Below are 19,139 nucleotides of genomic sequence, written 5' to 3'. Positions count from 1 at the left end.
GAATGCCAAAATTATCCTAACGTCCATGTCTTATGAGTAAGGTTGATGGTATTCGTAATATGTTTAAAAGCCCTTCCACAATTATCCTAATGTCCATGTCTCATGAGTAAAGTTGATGGTATTTGTAACATGTTTAAAAGCCCTGCATGTCTTCTCTGTGAGTTGTTGGGTGGACACTGCCAGATTTTGTAGGGTGGCATTATGAGGCACTTTGCCTACTTTGCTTATCATATTTGTGCCACATAGACATTTTCCGTTTTTATGAAGTGGTTTTTAACAATCTTTTCTTTTATGATTTCATAGACTAAAAAAGGAGTTCTCCCACGATCCACCCTCATATATTTATAGTTGTCCAGATCAGTTGGTTTACACAATGTAAGCATTTTCTGTCTTGTCAGAGAGAGACTGCTTTCAGTGAAGCTGCTGTGTTTGTGTTATTGTGGGTGCAATCTTGCCTCCTCTGGTGAATGATACTAGGTCCAGAAAGGTTTGCAGCCAAACTTGTATCTCCTCCACTCACCTAATTTCCAACTGCACACAAGATTTCAGACCTGAGCATGCACTCTCACCTTTAGAAAGTGTATTTTTGCTGTGATTTACTCCTAATAACTTCAGTTGCTTCTGAAGTCTCTTTCAGTGGCTTCTTGCCCTCGTTTTGTTCCGTGTGGCACAATAAAAACTACTATGGTTCATTTCTGTAGTTTTTGGAAGCCCTTCCATGTAACTTAGATTATAAGAATAAGTCTCATTATGGACTGAGTGTTTGTGTTTTCCACAAATGTATATGCCGAAGGCTGAACCCCCAGGGTGGCTGTACTTGGAATGGGGCCTCTAAGCAAGTAATTATGGTTAAATGAAGTCATAAGATCAGTCTGCTCTAATAGAATTGGTGTCCTTAATAGAGATACAGCAGAGAGCTTCCTCTCTCTCTGCCTGAGAACATACATGGAGGAAAGGCCATGTGGGGCATAGGGAACAAGTGGCCATCTGCAAGCAAGGAAGAGAGACCTTATCAGAAATCAAGTCAGCCAGTACCTTGATATGGGACTTTTAGTCTCCAGAACAGTGAGAAAAAACATTTCTGTTATTTAAGCCACCTACTCTATTGTGTTTCGTTATGGCATCCCCAAAAGACTAATACACATGCCTCTCACAGTTTTACTGGGGGAGGCATTGCAAGTATTTTTTTTATTCTTTATTTTTCACAATCTTGTTGTACTCATTGATTTTTAGTAAAATTCAATGGGATACGGAAGTAATGCTGATGTACACATCCAATTTCATATCAGATGTTTCTGGGATAATTCCATTTATAAGTGCAGTTTTCAATACTCCTGAAGGCCACTGGTTGCTCTGGATTATACAGGAAGAATACATGTGTTCTGTTTGGCCAAACGGATTCCTAGAAAACAGTATTCGAATTCTCACTTGTAAAAATCAGTTATTGGAGAATGAGTAGGTAGAGTATGGGTTTTCATAAGTGTGAACAGGACAACTCAGTAGTTTTTCAGTGAGAAAATAAAAAGGGAATATTTGCAAACTCCCTAATTTATCACCAAAACAGTGGCATCATGGTATGTCATGGCTTATACTATCTAGATAATGAAAAGTAGATAATATTTGGTAAGAGTTTCAATAAAGCTATTCAGTGGATGTGAAACAGAAGGACTTTAGAAACCTCATGACTTTCTATTTGGATGTATGTGCACACATATACATCCTCATGGCCCAGACCTACAAGCAAATGCTTCACAAATGTCTGGGTGCCCTCCCCAGAAGTAAACAATGAGAATGGTTACTGTTTTACTGTTGATGCTAATAATAATATTATTTCTAAGTACACTTCAGAGGCTGATGCAGGCTAGGCTCTTGGAGATATCTCATAGAACCATTTATTCATACTGAGCAGTTGTCATTATGCTCTTTTCCAACATGAGAACTCAAGAGTCTAGCAGAAGTTTGACTTGCTTAGGTAACACCAGTCAACTAATAATGAGTGGTGAACCAAAACTGAAACGGAAATCAGCTTGACCCCAAAGTCCTGGTTACTACCTGGTTAATCTACCACCTGGTCAATCCAGATAGTCTCTCCAGGAAGGACAAATTGTGTAATGAATAATTTTTCTATTTTGGTAATTTATGAAGTTGACATGATACGGGTGAGATATTGCAAATAATCCATTTTATTTCTATTTGACCTTTTCTGAAATGCATTTAATTATCCACGTACACAAAACAATGCTGTTGGAAACACGTTCTATACATACATTTCCTTCGTTTCTTGTGTACATAGAAAACTCTATTTTATCAGCTAATGAACTAAAAGCCTGGCTTTCTCTGGAGTTTAAACATGCAGATTTTAAGTTAATCTTTTGAACCAAAAGAGATTATTGTCTACTTGACACTATATGTGCTTTTCAAGGGGAATACACACACACACACACACACACACACACACACACACATATTCCCCAGTAAGATATTGAATATTAAATTATTTTACATTCATACAATATGTGGTATGTGGTAGTAAAAAATAAGTTAAGTATACAAGAGACATAAAATACGTTTATAACTGTGGCAAAAAACAATTAGATAATATTAATATGACTCAGTGTAAATAATGATCAATTTAGCTTTCTTCTTTCATTTATTCTGCTTGTTGATACAACTGTTAATTATTTTATTTATTTATCTCCAGGACTATATATGCATATTCATTTGGAAGGTAGAAGGGAAGAAGGGAGTTTTGGGTTTTTTGGGGTTTTTTTTTTTGGCTTTTCTTTTTATATTCAATTTTATTGTTATTTATTTTTTATTTTATTACATAAACTAGTAAAACTTTTATAGTAAGAGCAAATCATAGAAACATAATAATAAATATTTTAAGAACAAAAATATAGACCTAGAGAATATACTTTTAATTCTCTGGAAAAGCGGATATAAAAACCTTCTAAATATTCCCGACAAAGTTATATCCGCTGAAAAGCCTTTATTTTTATAGGACCACAGTGCAGCAGTTATATTAACAACATGGCAAATTCCCCATGTAAATGGATCTTCAAATTATCTAATAATACTCTCGAGGACATTATACTGTTTTGTTGTTTTTGTGAGTCTTATTATTACTTTTCACTAATATTCAACAAAGTTTTACCTTAATACCCAATAAAAGTTCCTTGGAATATCCACCAGGACCTTTTTGCAGCCAGGAGATATATTCAGTCTTTTGAATGACTATGTTATGCAAATATGTTGCCTTATTTTCTCCCTAATTGTTAAAAGCTATAAAGTAGCATGAACAGGATGATGTAAGAACTGGATATATGTACAGCACATTGCAAATAAAATCTCAATGAGTTCTCAGATAGGAAAAGTAAAAACTTGTTACTTTTCTAAGCCACCTCAGAAAATTAGATAGTTTATGTATGTCATTCTATTAATATCTCAAAATTTAGTAACACCTTAAAAAATTAGGGTTAATTTTCCATTTATAGGTCTGGGAGACTGAAAGCAAAATAGATGACTAAGGTCCTCTACAATCTCCCTACTTTCTTTCTGTTTGCCACAGATCAATTTATCAAAATACAATTTATCGGTCATATAAGAAACTTCACTATACGGAGGTTGATCCTAGAGTTTATCCTAGTTTGCAAGGACAGAAGAATCCGACTCATTTAAACTGTAAGCTTCTTATCTCATTGAGGCTATTAGAAGACACTTGAATATGCGTGACTTTGATTTTTCTAAGCTGGTGGAAAGATAATGATAATGTGGTAGAAATAAAAATCACGTCTACCCTAAACATTATTTGTAGTTGATTATAATCATGCATACATTTACTTTATAATTTTAAGATTGTATACTAGTTATAATAAAAGGTATTAAATTTCATGCCTCATTTTTATCTTTACATTTTATGAATGGGACAAAAAGTACCATGTAATAAAAATAAATATGAGTCAAATGCTGAAATGGTGTATCTACATAGCACAAATATTACATACATTTTAAGGGCTTATTATTAATCAGGAAGATTTATCAGTCTTTTATCTTCTTTCACTTCCTATAATTCTAGCTATGACTTAAATACTGTTGTCATATTCATTCAGCACTCAGGGAACTGAAATTTTTTGATATTAACTTATGTCTCAAAGGCCATGACACAAGGTTACAAAAGCATCATGATTCAAAATCATGTCAATTTAAATCCTGTGTTAGAAAAAGATGCTGGACTAAAACAGAACTGTACTCAAATTTCATCTGAGCCAAATGACTTCAATGCTATATCTTAGTATCTTCAACTCGAAAATGGTCATAAAACAACTTTAGTAAGATAATGATTTTAAGCATCTAGTGGAGTATATGGAATATAGAGTGCCTCTGTGTGTGTGTGTGTGTGTGTGTGTGTGTATGTATATATATGTTTGAAATGCTAATTTGTATACTTCATTCATACATAAATATTAACATAAATTCAACAAGAAGCGTACATTTATGGTGTCTGGGTATTGTATGAATAAATATATTGATTTAATTGGTGGTTCAATTCTTTCCTACTTAAAACGCATTGTTCTCTAGGCTTCTATGCTACCCCATCTTTCTGAACCCCATTCACTGCACATTTCTTCTTTTTATTTATAGGCTCCTGATCCTCTACTATTAACTCTAGATGTTTAATGCTCCAGAACTGTACCCTATGCCCTATACTCTTCGCTATGTTAATCTCTGCCAACATGATCTTGTTACTCCATGAATTTAACTTTGCAAGGGATCCTGCTGACTCTCATGCCAATACCTTCAGTCCTGACCGTTCCACTGAGCTGAGACTAGTTTAATTGGCTGCAAGCTCCACATTTCCTTTCAAATCCCTTATGAATAGCAAACATTTACTAAATTTGAAGACAGAGCTATTTATTTGTAAATAGTAGATTTATTTGTTACTTCCTACCTTTTCTGAGACTTTGTGAGTTGTATTCGTCTTTTAATCCATCTATCATAAAGTTTAACACATAGCCTTAGCTTTTATATAGGCTATATTATATACATATATATGTGTGTATATATACACATATATATAATATAGCCTATATAAAATGTATATATACACATTATATACATATATGTATATAATATAGCCTATATAAAATGCTATATATAGCATTTTATATGCTATCATCTATATATATAGCATTTTATATGATATATATGTATAGCATTTTATATGCTATCATCTTTATCTTCGCTACCATCATTTCTCACCTGCACTTCTGCAGTAGTCCTCAAACCAGTCCTACATTACCTCTTTTAATCTTCTTGGTGCCCTATATTGCATTCTCCCCATGGAAGCTAGAATGACTTTTAAAATCATTTTATGTTATACACTTCTCAACCCATTGCAGTGTCTTCCTATTTCAATTAGCATGAAATCCATTATCCTGAGTTATATTAACAATATGGTAGAATAGAAAGCCCCAGGCTCTTCTTACTTCCCGTGGAGACATTATTTCAACAATACATGGACCAATTCTCTTTCAGATAAATTTAGAAACTGGTTAAGAGGCTCCTCCTCCATATCAGGTGAGTGTGAAACCAGCTGAATCTAAGCTGATAGGAGTGTGTGGCACCCTCTCATCATAATACCTCACCCTGGTAAAGCATCATGTGGTCTGAAGGAAAATGTAACCTCCTGGTTTCACACCAGTTAAGGAAGGAGAGATGTTGGACCATGTGTCCAACATTCTAACTTGTCATGGAAGCTACCTGAGAAACTGATTTTTGTCTCACTTGTCTCAGAGCACTGATGGAATTGGATGTACTTTTCATGCCTAATGGCTCCTGAGAAAATTAAATAACCAGGCAGTTTCCTGCCTGCTCCAGAAGACTTGTGCCACAGAAGACAGAGGCTGATACAACTCAGTGGCCTCTGCCTCAAGGGATAAAGAGAAGAGTAAAGAGTATGTCAAATATTCTACCCTTATCAAGGGGCTGCCTAAGGCCCTGCCTTTTGTATAGCCCAATGAAAGCACTGATGGGCCCACCATAATCTGGGTGTATGGGAGCCAATGAGAACAAAAGAGAGTCAAGCATTGTGCTGGTTCTTCAGTGGATGTGTGGTACACCATATAGACACCAGAAAGAGCAAGAAATTATGAGATCTCGAAAAAGGGAAATCAGAAGATTCTTCTAATTAGGAATATACACACATAAGTCAAAAGAAGACATGTCTACAGAGAAAGTTTGAGTGATCTGCAGAATCTCAGTTTAGTTGGAGAAAGTCGTTTTCTGTAGGAAACCATTTTGTAAAGACTGGAATATATTTATAAAAACACCACTCATCTTTTTCTGTTTGGAACATTTTATCAAACTTACCCAGTAATTGAAATTTAGGAGTGCAATGCCTCAGAGTTACACATAATGTGGCTCCTATGGATTACATTTTTAAGAAAAACTACTTATAGTTTTAACTTCAAAGTTGGTCTCACTCAATATTTCACGTGTAACTCTGGAATATGTATGGCATGCTGAAAATTTTAACCCAATTTTCTTACAAATGTGAATAATGACATTAAGTATTATATTTTAAGCAAGCCACCAAGTTTCTATATAAATTAAGAAAAATGATTTATCCCAAAAAAGGGGAGTCATATTTCTTGTTTTATAGGAGAGGTAAGCTAGTATACTATATAAATTATTAAAGAATACACTCTAAAGAAAAACTAAATTATTTCAATTCCATTGTAGGTTTATTATTATACCTAATATTGAATTTATTTGGGGGTATACATCAATTTGAGGCCAGCATTCATCTGGTTACTTTGTAAAATGTGTGTTTCCAAAAATGTTTTCAAAACTTATATGAGAAACATTTTAAAATTATACATATACTGTACATTACATGAATAAAAACCATTAGCCCTTACTAAGAAGAAATGCACAGTGTTAAATATTACCAAGATATTAATGAATACTGTCTCTTAATCATTTTTAGTTTCTTTTAAAAAATATAAATCTAAATTATAGTTAAGATAGTTTCTTTCTATCCAGTTCATGGAATAATTCAAAGAATTAAAAAAAATAACAAATACACATAAATGATGCATGTAACATTATATCTCTTGCAAAGAGCAGGCTACTCTTACTGTATTAGGACATTCTTGCATTGCTATGAAGAAATACCCGAGACTGGATTATTTATAAAGAGAACGGGTTTAATTGGCTCATGGCTCTGCAGGCTATACAGGGAGCATGGCAGCATCTGTTTATGAAACTGTCTTAGGAAACTTCCAATCATGGTGGAAGGTGAACAAGGAGCAGGCACATCCCATGGAAAAAGCAGGAGCCAAGAGAGAGAGCGGGGAGGTGCCACACACTTTTAATCAGATCTCAGGAGAACTCACTTATTTTTGTTAGGGTAGTACCAAGAGGATGATACTAAACCATTTACGAGAAACCACTCCCATGACCCAATCACCTCCCACCAGGCCCCACCTCCAACACTGGGGATTGCAATTCAGTATGAGATTTGGGTGGGGACACAGATCCAAACAGTCTAACTTACTTAAGGGATGTACTTTGACTTTCATTTTTCCAGAACTTGTGGTATATTTTGACTGAGCCATCCAGGTACTCTTGACCCCCCCTAATTTTTGATTAATTCTTCCAAAGATTTTGTGAGGTTATTACACCCATTTTACATATGAGAAACTTTACCCAAAGTCACATAAGTAATAAATGGGAAATTAAAAACTTATACCAATGCAAACATGGGTTTCTTTGCTCATTCAATTTAGTCTTGACCATGAGCACCAGTCTGTGCTAATCACACAAGATATAGACATTAGAGTTAAATTTTGGCAGAGAGTTACAGTCTAGTTTGAAAGACAAACAAGTAAATGAATTCGTGCCATATCATGTGATCCATGGGACCACAGAGAGAGAACAAGAATCTTGGAAATAGATTGGATGAGCTCTGAAGGTTCACTTGGGGAATGGTAATGTAATGGCTAGTCATTACAACAGATAAATGAACTTTTTATTTAGAAGAAAGAGCTTATTCAAGTGCATAGAGGTCTGGAGATGAAGGCATAGTCAGGAAACAGTAAGCATAGTAAGTTATGAGTGGGTCATGATATTTCCTGGATAAACATTGATGAGTGGGGAAGTAGAAAGGAGTCAAATATTGAAAGGTCGTGAATTTCATATAAAAGATTTGGGGGTTCTATCTTGGAATTATTTAAAAAATTGGGAAACTTCAAGCAGGGATGTGATAATATTATATGTAGCTCAAGAATAGATTTAAAAAGGAGAGTTAAAATTTCGTATCCTAACACCACTCTAGCTGCACAAAACTTAAATTGATTTGTCTATTTCCCATTTACTTACTCTCTCGTTCATCGAGTGTTTACTTATTGGCTACAATATAAAAGACACTTTAACGGCCAATGCAAGAGATGGAAAATACACCAGACGTGGTGTGAGAACTGAAAAAAATCTGATACAAAAGAAAAATAAAATATTACCTATAGAAATAATTAGAATGATGATCTGCCATAGTAAGAAAGGATTAGATACATGCTATGGTAATTTAATGGAAAGAACAGTTACACTGAGCTGTGTTACCTAAACTTTCAAGTGCAGAATTTGAGATTTTACCCTAGATGCAAGCTAACAAGTTAGGCTGCCATAGTTTTATAGATGCTAACAAAAGATACGAGACTCCTGGGTCACAGACAGAAGATTTTATTTCCCATAGCACAGCAGACAGCATAAATTTTCCTTGCTTCTCACATCCTATGAAGTAACATGAAGCAGCCCAGATATATGTCACACACACATTCTATGTAGGTGACATCTGAGAAACTCTGAGCTTTAGAATCCTAAATATTTACAGGATCTGCTAGCACACTTTCCCCAGCTTTGTCTTGGAGGAAGATGTTATCTTTATAATCTAGCCAGAAAACAAATCTGCCCTCTGTCCCCCAAAAAGGTTCTATCTGTCTTCCAAGGCTGTTTGTTGTATTAACATCCTCGAAAAAAAATATGCAATAAAGCTGTCAATGCCTCTTGTCCAGAAGGTGTGCAGAAACGCAAAAGACCCAAAGAGAATTATCTCCCCAAACTCAGAATCCTTTGTAGACTGTGGAGGATATATTGAATTAAACGGAGTTTGGAGACCATGATTTTCAAGGCAAACATAGATGAATCAGCCATGCCAGAAAGTAATGCCTGCACATACACATGCATTCTTTTCATTGCTCTCTCCATAAAACTTAAATATTTCCAACAGGAAAACACAATATGCAAAAGTTCATGCTTTGTGATTTATTTATTGTTTTAACAGTTTATTATCTTTCAGAGAAAACTATGTCTTAAGATAATTTTAAATATATTTAGCTGTTTTATATATATATATGTATGCATGTGTATGTATATCTATATATGCATATATACATTCCTGCTTTCAGCAAATGTAATTTATTTTACCGAAATTAATCAAAACCCTAAGGTTATAACACTATCTTGAAATGGTCAAAATGAAATTGAACATATAGATTTGGAAATAAATCTGGAAATAATGCTTGCAACAAATTTAGATGAGACTCTCTACAATTCCATGTGGTTTATGGATATCTGCATTTTAACAGTAAGCAAGAGATACTTAAGCCAAGGGACACAGATGGAGAAGAATAAAATTAATTATTAAACTGACAAGTTGTTGACTGAGATTAAACAAAGCTATAGAGAAAATTGTAAAATTTGAGAGTAAAAGTCAAGAAGGCAAAGCAAAAATTCAGAAGCCAATGCCATTGGAAATTGAATAAGAATTAATCTTAGAATGATAAAGTGATACTGTTACTGCTAATCATTAGGTACCAAAATAATGGAAACCATAGCTTCAAGGTCAGACACATACCTGAGGATGTATCTTGCCATCAATGGGAGTTATGCCTGTAACAACCAATTCAAAGATAATTCTAAGCATTTAGAGGACAGGTATATAGGTTAACATTCTGAGGATGAAAAATATATATATAGTTTGGTAGCAAATAGTTAATTATTTGTTAAACCTGAAAAAAAAAAACCTATGAGCTTTTATTCAATACCTGTAACTTTCACCTTATGTAAGTACCCCAGCAATCAATAATAATGAAAATTTTATATATTTAAATATGTCTGACAGTATGATGGATTTAAATAATTCATCCTGGAGAATGTAAGTTTCTATTATTTTCAAAATTAATCATCTTCTCCAGAAAAACAGTCTTATCATTTGATGGATATACATTTTGACAGTTGACAAGTCACTTACTGTATATGAGCCTCATGATCTCATTGGCATGTCCTTCTCCACATAAGAGGTCCTTATATATCTCATAATGAAGGTCGTTCCAAAAAACAAGATCTTTCTATCAAAGTGTATCTTCTTTGACACTTTCTATTTAAGATAGGCCTGTTCTACACAAAACCAGCTAATATTCCTACCAACAATACATAATACTACATTTTAGAAGTTAATGGCAATTATAATTCTATGTTTGTTGAACAGGAGAAATGATACATCATCCCACCCATATGGAGAATGGAATGACCCATTCATGAAATAAGGTAGCCAGAATATTTTTTACACTGACAATTTTTAAATCAATAAAAAAAACAAAGGAAAACTGTTTTTAAAAGCCAGCAGAAAATATTCTCGAGATCTCCTTGAGTGTAGGGTTTATGAATTAGGAACCAACTGGGTAACAAAATTCAGTCGAGGACTCTAGTGACAAGTAATAACATTTGGAGTACATATGAGAATTATTTTTATTATTGAGAATGTTATTTCCTCAGAAATCTCTGAAGGAATGCCTGTACTGAAGAGCTATGTATAGCTAAGGATATAATCTTTAGTGATTTGAGTAACTGAGCACACTAAAGAAAGTCATGTGAAAGTGATACAATTATTAAATACTAAATACAAAGATTTAGGAAAGTGAACATTTTTAAACAGAATTCAGTGAAAAACCTTGATTTACTTATTTATCTATTTATTTGTTTGAGACAGAGTCTTGCTCTGTCCCCCAGGCTGGAGTGCAAGGAAGCAATCTCGGCTCACTGCAACCTCTACCTTCCAAGTTCAAGGGATTCTCCTGCCTCAACCTCCAGAATATCTGGGCTTAACAGGCATGCATCACCATGCCCAGCGAATTTTTGTATTTGTAGTAGAGATGGGGTTTCACCATGTTGTCCAGGCTGGTCTTGAACTCCTTACCTCAAGTGATCCGCCTGGCTTACCTTTCCAAAGTGCCGGGATTACAGTCGTGAACCACTGGGCCCAGCCGAAAGCCCTTGATTTATAAACGAGAAATGTGAAACTCAGAGAATGAAGTGCTAATACAAGTGTGACAGTATTCCAGTAAATGAACAGTTGAGGTCACATCTCTTATCTTGCAGTACAGTTTTATTAACTTTACTAATGAAAGAGAATAGTTACAGAGGAAAGCGATGAGTCTCAGGAAGCAGTGTTGAATCACTTAGATTCATTACTTAGCAGAAAGCAGAGGTCTATATTATACATTATTTCACATAATGCATTATTTGGAAACTTATTTTTTGGATTATTATAATAGTAATGCTTTTCATTAGAGAAGTTTCTTTTCTTCAAACACCAGAAGTCAACTCTGGGCATAAAAAGCAGCAAATAAATTTGTTTGAACTGTGTTGGATAGCCGTTGAATTGATGAGGGTGTTTACAAATCAGGTTTAGGGAGAAGTAGGAAACAATGGAATTTAGACAGCTAGAAAGCATATCAAGTACTTGCCACTAGAACAATGTAGCTAGACCCTTTTAATTTATGCCACTGGATTCTGTCTGTCATATCTGCAGAACTCACCACCACTATACTTAGGTCTTGAAATAATTGCTCACTGCTGTGGAAAATTTCTCAACTGTTCCTACATCTTTCCATCGTTTGAGCATATCATTTATGTGCCTATGTCACTGATGAAATTTCTAATGAAAGGATGTAGAAAGAAAGAATTTGGTGCCTGTATTAGTCTATTTTCACACTGCTATAAAGAAATACTCAAGACTGGGTAATTTATAAAAGAGAGAGGTTTAATTGACTCACAGTTCCACAAAGCTAAGGAGGCCTCAGGAAACTTACAATATTGGTGGAAGGAGAAACAAACATGCCCTTTTTCACAAGTCTACAGGAGAGAGAATGCAGAACAAAAGGGAAAGAGCCCCTTAAAAAATCAGATCTCATGACAGCCCATTATCATGAGAAGAGCATGCAGGACTAGTCCCCAGGATCCAATCACCTCCTATGAGGTCCCTCCCTCAAAATGGGGTTACAATTCAGATTGGAATTCAAGATGAGATTTGGGTGAGGACACAGAGCCAGACCATATTATTCCACTCCTGACCCCTCGCAAATCTTGTCTTTTTCACATTTCAAAGCATGATTGTACCTTCCCTACAGTCCCTCAAAAATCTTAATTCTTCCCAGAATTAACTCAAAAGTCCAAGCCCAAAGTGTCATCTGAGACAAGGCAAGTCACTTCCACCTAGGAGCCTATAAAATCAAAAGCAAGTTAGTTCTTTCATAGATACAATGGAGATAGAGTCATTGGATAAATGCTCCCTGAAATGGGAATAGTTTTGAATAAGAATCAATCTTAGAATTTTTCTCCAATGGGAGAAATTGGCCAAAACAAAGGGGCTACAGGCCCCATGCAGGTCTGAAATCTAGCGGGACAGTCATTAAATCTTAAAGCTCCAAAATAATCTCCTTTGACTCCATGACTCACATACAGGGCACGCTGATGCAAAGGGTGGGCTCCCATGGCCTAGGGCAGCTCCACCCCTGTGGCTTTTTAGGATACAAGCACCTACTCTGGCTGCTTTCACAGCTGGCATTGAGTGTCTTCAGCTTTTTTGATGCACAGTGCAAGCTGTTGGTGGATCTACCATTCTGGTTTCTGGAAGACAGTGGCTCTCATCTCACAGCTTCACTAGGCAGTGCCCCAGTGGGAATTCTATGTCGGGGGTCCGACCTCGCATTTCCCTTCTGCACTGCTCTAACAGAGTTTCTCCATGAGGGCTCCACCCCTGCAATAAACTACTGCTAGCCATCCAGGTGTTTCTATACATCCTCTGAAATCTAGGTGGAGATTCCCAAACCTCAGTTCTTCACTTCTGTGCACCTGCAAGCCCAACGCCATGTAGAAGCCACTTGGCGCTTCCAAGCACTCGATGGAAGGTTTGGTGCTTGCACCCTCTGAAGCAACAAGCTGAGCTGTACCGTTGTATCTTTTACCCATGGCTGGGACGCAGGGTACCAAGTCTCAAGACTGCACAAAGCAGCAAGGCACTGGGCCTGGCCCAGGAAACCATTTTTTCCCTCCTAGGACTCTGGGCCTTTGATGGGAGGGGCTTCCATGAAGGTCTCTGACATGCCCTGGAGACATTTTCACCATTGTCTTGGTGAATTATATTTGGCTCCTTGTTATTTATGCAAATTTCTGCAGCTGGCTTGAATTTCTCTCCATAAAGTGAGTTTTTCTTTTCTATCACATTATCAGGCTGCAAATTTTCCAAAGTTTTATGATCTGCTTCTCTTTTAAACATAAGTTCCAAAGTCAGACCATCTCTCTCACGTTCAGAGATCCACAGATCTCTAGTACACAGACAAAATGGCACCAGTCTCTTTGCGAAAACATAGCAAGAGTGATCTTTTCTACAGTTCCCCAAAAATTCCTGATGTCTATCTGAGACCACCTCAGCCTGGACTTCATTGTCCACATCATTATCCATTATCAGTATTTGGGTCACAACCATTCAACAAGTGTCTAGGAAGTTCCAAACTTTCCCACATCTTCCTATTTTCTTCTGAGCCCTCCAAACTGTTCCTACTTCTTCCTGTTATCCAGTTCCAAAGTCACTTCCACATTTTTGAGTATCTTTATAGCAGCACCCCACTCTACTGGTAAAAATGTATTGTATTAGTTCATTTTCATGCTCCTATAAAGAAATACCCAAGACTGGGTAATTTATAAAGCAAAGAGGTTTAATTGACTCACAGTTCCACTTGGCTGGGGAGGCCTCAGGAAACTTACAATCAGGGCAAAAGGGGAAGCAAACATGTTCTTCTTCACAAGGCAACAGGAGAGAGAAGTGCAGAGTGAAGGGGGAAGAGCCCCTTATAAAACCATCAGATCTCGTGATAACTTACTCACTATCAAGAGAACAGCGTGGGGGAACAGCCCCCATGATCCAATCACCTCCCATGAGGTCCCTTTCCCAAAATGGGGATTACAATTCAGATTACAATTCAAGATGAGATTTAGGTGGGGACACAGAGCCAGACCATGTCAGTGCCTAAGTGATTAGTGGTGAAAGTTAGGGCTCAGTTTATCAGAATTCACATATTGGAATGGTCCATGAAAGCAGAAGGGTCTTTGAACACTGCTCAGTCATAAAATGGAAAATGTCTACCATATATTTCTATTGTATTGGTCTCAATCAGTGGTTTATTTTATTATTATTTGCATTTCAATTTTTTCTAATCTATGCAGAGATGAATTTCTTGCAGTAATGCAGAAAAATTTTATATTTGGACTTTTGTCCTCTTATTATGTAGCAAATAAAAGTATCTCCATAAGTACTGTAGTGATGTTTACATTTGTTCTTTTATTCTATAGCACAGTATGTATCTCTTTTTATAATTGTCATAATAGAGATTCATAAACATATAAAACATATGTAGATCAAAATGCATTTATATATTTTTGGAATAACTCACAATCAGTACTGTAAAGAAAACACTCGTTTTACATATCTGTAATGCATTACAAAAGCCACTATCTTCACCTTGTACTCATAAATTATGCTTTGTTAAACAACTTAGCATGAAGGGCAATGATGTTAATTTTATTTGAAAATCACACCAAATGGTGTGAAAGTATTAAAATAACAACACCTTCTATGTCTTCAACAACTTGGCTTCTAAGAAGAAAAGCTAGATAAAGTTTCCTTTTTTTTTTGAAATTCATGATTTGAAAATAAGAATCTCTTGGGAAATAAAAAGTTTAACATAAATTTACTCGAATACTTTACTACAAATGTTGGAAAGAATGTTAAATACAGTTATTCCAGTCACAAATTTTAATAAATGAGGGCAGTGAGACTGAAAAAAAGAGATGGTTCACATAAATTCATATAGTAAGTAAACTATCAAAAAATAAAACCTGTGATTTCTGACTCTCTTTCCAATGCTCTTGCCATTTTGGAGCTAGAATAGTATTGCTCTCTCATATTTTAGGAGAGTTTTGAAGTTGTTTTGATTTAAACCAGAGGGAAGGATACCTTTGCTTTCAGAAAACATTTGAAAACATAAATTTTATATTTGTCAAATGACAAAAATGAAATTCCAATTATTCTAATCCCACACAATTGTTGCACAATGGTGAAGTAAGCACTATTATTAACCCTCATTTAAGGAGAGAAATACTCAGAGAAAAATGCCCTGCTGTTGAGTCTCATGTGACTTTTTTCCTTTGTGACCAAATCTGTGTAGCATCTTTCCTCAACTGTGTAAGAGAATCATGCTGTAACCAATTATTTGTATTCAGTATTATAAATTAATTTTACTGTCATGTCAATTTGTTATTTATTCAGATCTACATTTCAGCTTGTGCTGATTTGCAGGGATGAATTGCATGCAATGAGAAAGTGGTTTATAATATTTTTTACTAAATGAAATATCCATATTCTTGGATCAATGTAATCTTCCTAAACATATATTCAAGCACACATATATAATACTACAGCAAAACTTGATGCAAAATTTATATTCTTTAAATAAACTTATAATTTCAGTCATTCTTTTCATTTTATTGTATTTTTTGAGATGGAGTTTCATTCTTGTTGCCCAGGCTGGAGTACCATGGCATGATCTCTGCTCACTGCTCACTGCAACGCCCACCTCCTGAGTTCAAGCGATTCTCCTGCCTCAGCATCTCGAGTAGCTGGGATTACAGGCGTGCACCACCACGCCCCCCTAGTTTTGTATTTTTAGTAGTCACAGGATTTCACCATGTTGGCCAGGCTGGCCTCAAACTCCTGACCTCAAGTGATCTGCCTGCCTCAACCTTCCAAAGTGCTTGGATTACAGTCGTGAGCTACCGCACCCAGCCCAAATTTCAGTCATTCTTGTCTCTCCCATATCCTGTCATTAGTTTTTCAGAAATGTTTTTCATGTTTTACTTTGTTGCCCAATCATAGTATAACCTACACCCACGTCTTCAACGTGTTTTTTTTTTTTTCTTCTCTTTTTTTTTGAGACAGAGTCACTCTGTCTCCTAGGCTGGAGTGCAGTGGCGCGATCTCAGATCTCGGCTCACTGCAAGCTCCACCTCCCAGGTTCATGCCATTCTCCTGCCTCAGCCTCCTGAATAGCTGGGACTACAGGTGACCGCCACCACGCCCAGCTATTTTTTTTTTTTTTTTTTGCATTTTTACTAGAGACGGGTTTCACTGTACTAGCCAGGATGGTCTTGATCTCCTGGCCTCGTGATCTGCCCACCTCGACCTCCCAAAGTGCTAGGATTACAGGCGTGAGCCACCCCACCTGGCCTTCAACTTTTTTTATTTTAAAAATCGAAACATTTTTCCTCTGTTTATTTACCGCTAATTTTTTTTTCTTTCTTTAATCCTGTCTTTAGATAATTGCTAGAATTATGTGTACTAGAAATCAAGCCTAGTAATGTAATTCCCAAACTTGAAAATCTGCCTTGTCTGTGTGTGAAGTCCGTACCCCAGGTAGATATGCAGGACCTATCAAAATTTACACAATCTATAATTCAGCCAATTGACATTGTCACTCACACTCAACTATGCCAATCTGTTCCCCAAACCTGGAGTAATTTTAAGTTGCATTCATTTTTTTTCAGCCACCTTTTTCTTTGATCTTTTATTTTTTTCCATTTTACTTATTGAGCACTTTAAATACCTATTTGATTGCTTTTATGGTCTGTGTCAATTTTTCAGCCCTTGGGATATTTTGCCAAAATTTGATGAGTCTTATACAGTAGGTAATTAATGTGTAGTATATATAACAAATTTGTATTATGTCTAACAAAAACAAGAATTATACATATATTTGTAATTGAGAATTAATGGTACAGACAGGAAGGTTTATGTAAAAATGCATGTAGACATATAGGTGTATAGGTTTGTGGATGTGTCCTAAAGATTTTGCATATGTTCTTTGCCTATCAGTATCACATTGCAAAATAGTATCATTTGTATTCAGAGCAAATAGTTAAAAAAAAAACATGTTTTGTAACACATATAATTTTCTCTTTCCATTAGGTTGAAAATGGTTGCTTGTGTTCAACTACTGTGAAGAGTTGGAATCAGACAACTACAGCTTTGATTTTCCAAGTGGTTCAGAATGTAAATATGATCTGACCTTTCCCTGATGGACAGTTAAATCATGGACATGCTAAACAATTTACTTTGGACTGTCCTTCCTAAAGATGCTCTGGCTTCTCTCTTGAATGCTCACTAAGCATTTATAGCTGACAAGGAAAGGAAGGAAAACTGTGAACTGGAAAGTTATCTTACAATGAAAGTTACGAGCACATCTTGCATCTGTCCAGTCCTAGTGTGTCTCTGTTTTGTGCAGAGGTGTTATGGAACTGCCCACCACAGCTCCATCAAGGTGACAAGAAACCAAACCAAACACATTGAAGGTGAAACCGAAGTCCACCATCGTCCCAAAAGGGGATGGGTATGGAATCAGTTCTTTGTTTTAGAAGAACATATGGGACCAGATCCTCAGTATGTTGGAAAGGTAAGTTTTTGTTTATTTTGCTGTTTTTTCTATCCTAGAAACTGTGGGGTAAGATGAGCTGATGTTGGAGAAATATTTGAAGAGATAGACAAATGAAGAAAATTATGTTATAGAGCGAATTATGCTATAGAAACTACTACTTATACTAGAGAGCTCAAAATAATAATTGTAAAAAGAAAACATTATTCATCATATTATACCTCTCTAAACATACAAGACTGCATATTCATAACAAGCATATTACTTTTTCTGTTCTGTCTTGTAAATTGGAAAGACTTAATGGAACACACAATAAAGTAAGTAATTTTTTCTTTATTACCTTGAAGGTATATTGAAATTCACATGTCACTTATTGGCACACTGATATTTACTGCTATTTTCATATATGGCTCCTGCACATGTGGCTAAAAAGAAGACACGAAAACATCACACATATTTTCTAATATCATAATTAAATATTAGAAAATATCTAATATTCTCTATTAATTTTTAGAGATATACTCTTAAGTTAGCGTTTAAAATCATATGAATATTTTTCCAACCCCAAAGTTAATTTTCATAAAAACATTGAAATCTTTTAATATAGATTAATTGTGCACTGGATATACGGGCTTTGAAAAAATATCACCATAGAATGAAGTTAACAAAATGATCAGTAATTTCAGGTCAAGTTCCCTTTCTCTCAAAAATGCAGACAAGAAAATTTAATGGCTGATCAAACTGTTCAGGAAATTTTGTGGTCAGTAACATGGGAGAGTTTAAGCATGTGTCATCTAGGCTCTAGGATTGAGAACAAAGTGGGTATTGGAGAGGCCTTCTTCTGATTAATTACTGGTCTTTGGAAGTAGCCACACTTCAGTTTGCTCAGAACCTATGGGAGAAACAGCAAGCACAGCAGTAGAATATCCATGACTGCCGGCTCAGTGGCTTCTATCCCCCGATTGATGATTTATTCTCACTTTAGCACTGTTAGTACTAAAAAAAATAGTATTCCATCTAAGCCGTGGTGCTTCCCTAATGTGTAGGCAGTACAGGATCACAAGCCATCTGTTCCACCCCTTGTCCAACAGGGACTGGGTTACAGCTGCATTTTCTATACAAGGCAGGAGCTGTGGAGTCAGAATATAGAACATAAAAAAAGATCTAAAACAATTGTATCATATTCGAATATGCATATTAAAATGAGACAGAAGAACTGTCTTCATTGTATGCTTTTTTCCCTACCAAGTATTTCATAAAATAAATTTTTTACAATGTAATAACATCAAAGCATGATAGATTAGTAGAAATTTG

The 19,139-nt window shown here is 35.7% G+C and overlaps 1 protein-coding gene across 8 annotated transcripts in view; it reads left to right on the top strand.

Annotated features, from left to right (window-relative positions):
• The window catches only part of CDH18 (cadherin 18), a 1,074,788-nt gene that overhangs the window by 700,998 nt on the left and 354,651 nt on the right, over positions 1-19,139 (top strand). For all 8 annotated transcript variants that reach the window (XM_030813926.1, XM_030813931.1, XM_003263181.4 and 5 more), the window contains one exon: positions 17,363-17,846. In XM_030813926.1, coding sequence (XP_030669786.1) covers positions 17,619-17,846 — 228 coding nt within the window. In that variant the 5' untranslated portion in view covers positions 17,363-17,618. The remainder of the gene's footprint in view (positions 1-17,362; positions 17,847-19,139) is intronic.

The sequence above is a fragment of the Nomascus leucogenys genome, chromosome 6 (assembly GCF_006542625.1).
Source record: "Nomascus leucogenys isolate Asia chromosome 6, Asia_NLE_v1, whole genome shotgun sequence".
In the NCBI taxonomy this organism is placed as follows: domain Eukaryota; kingdom Metazoa; phylum Chordata; class Mammalia; order Primates; family Hylobatidae; genus Nomascus; species Nomascus leucogenys.
Note: the sequence above shows the minus strand (reverse complement) of the source record. Positions and strands in the feature narration are given on the sequence as shown.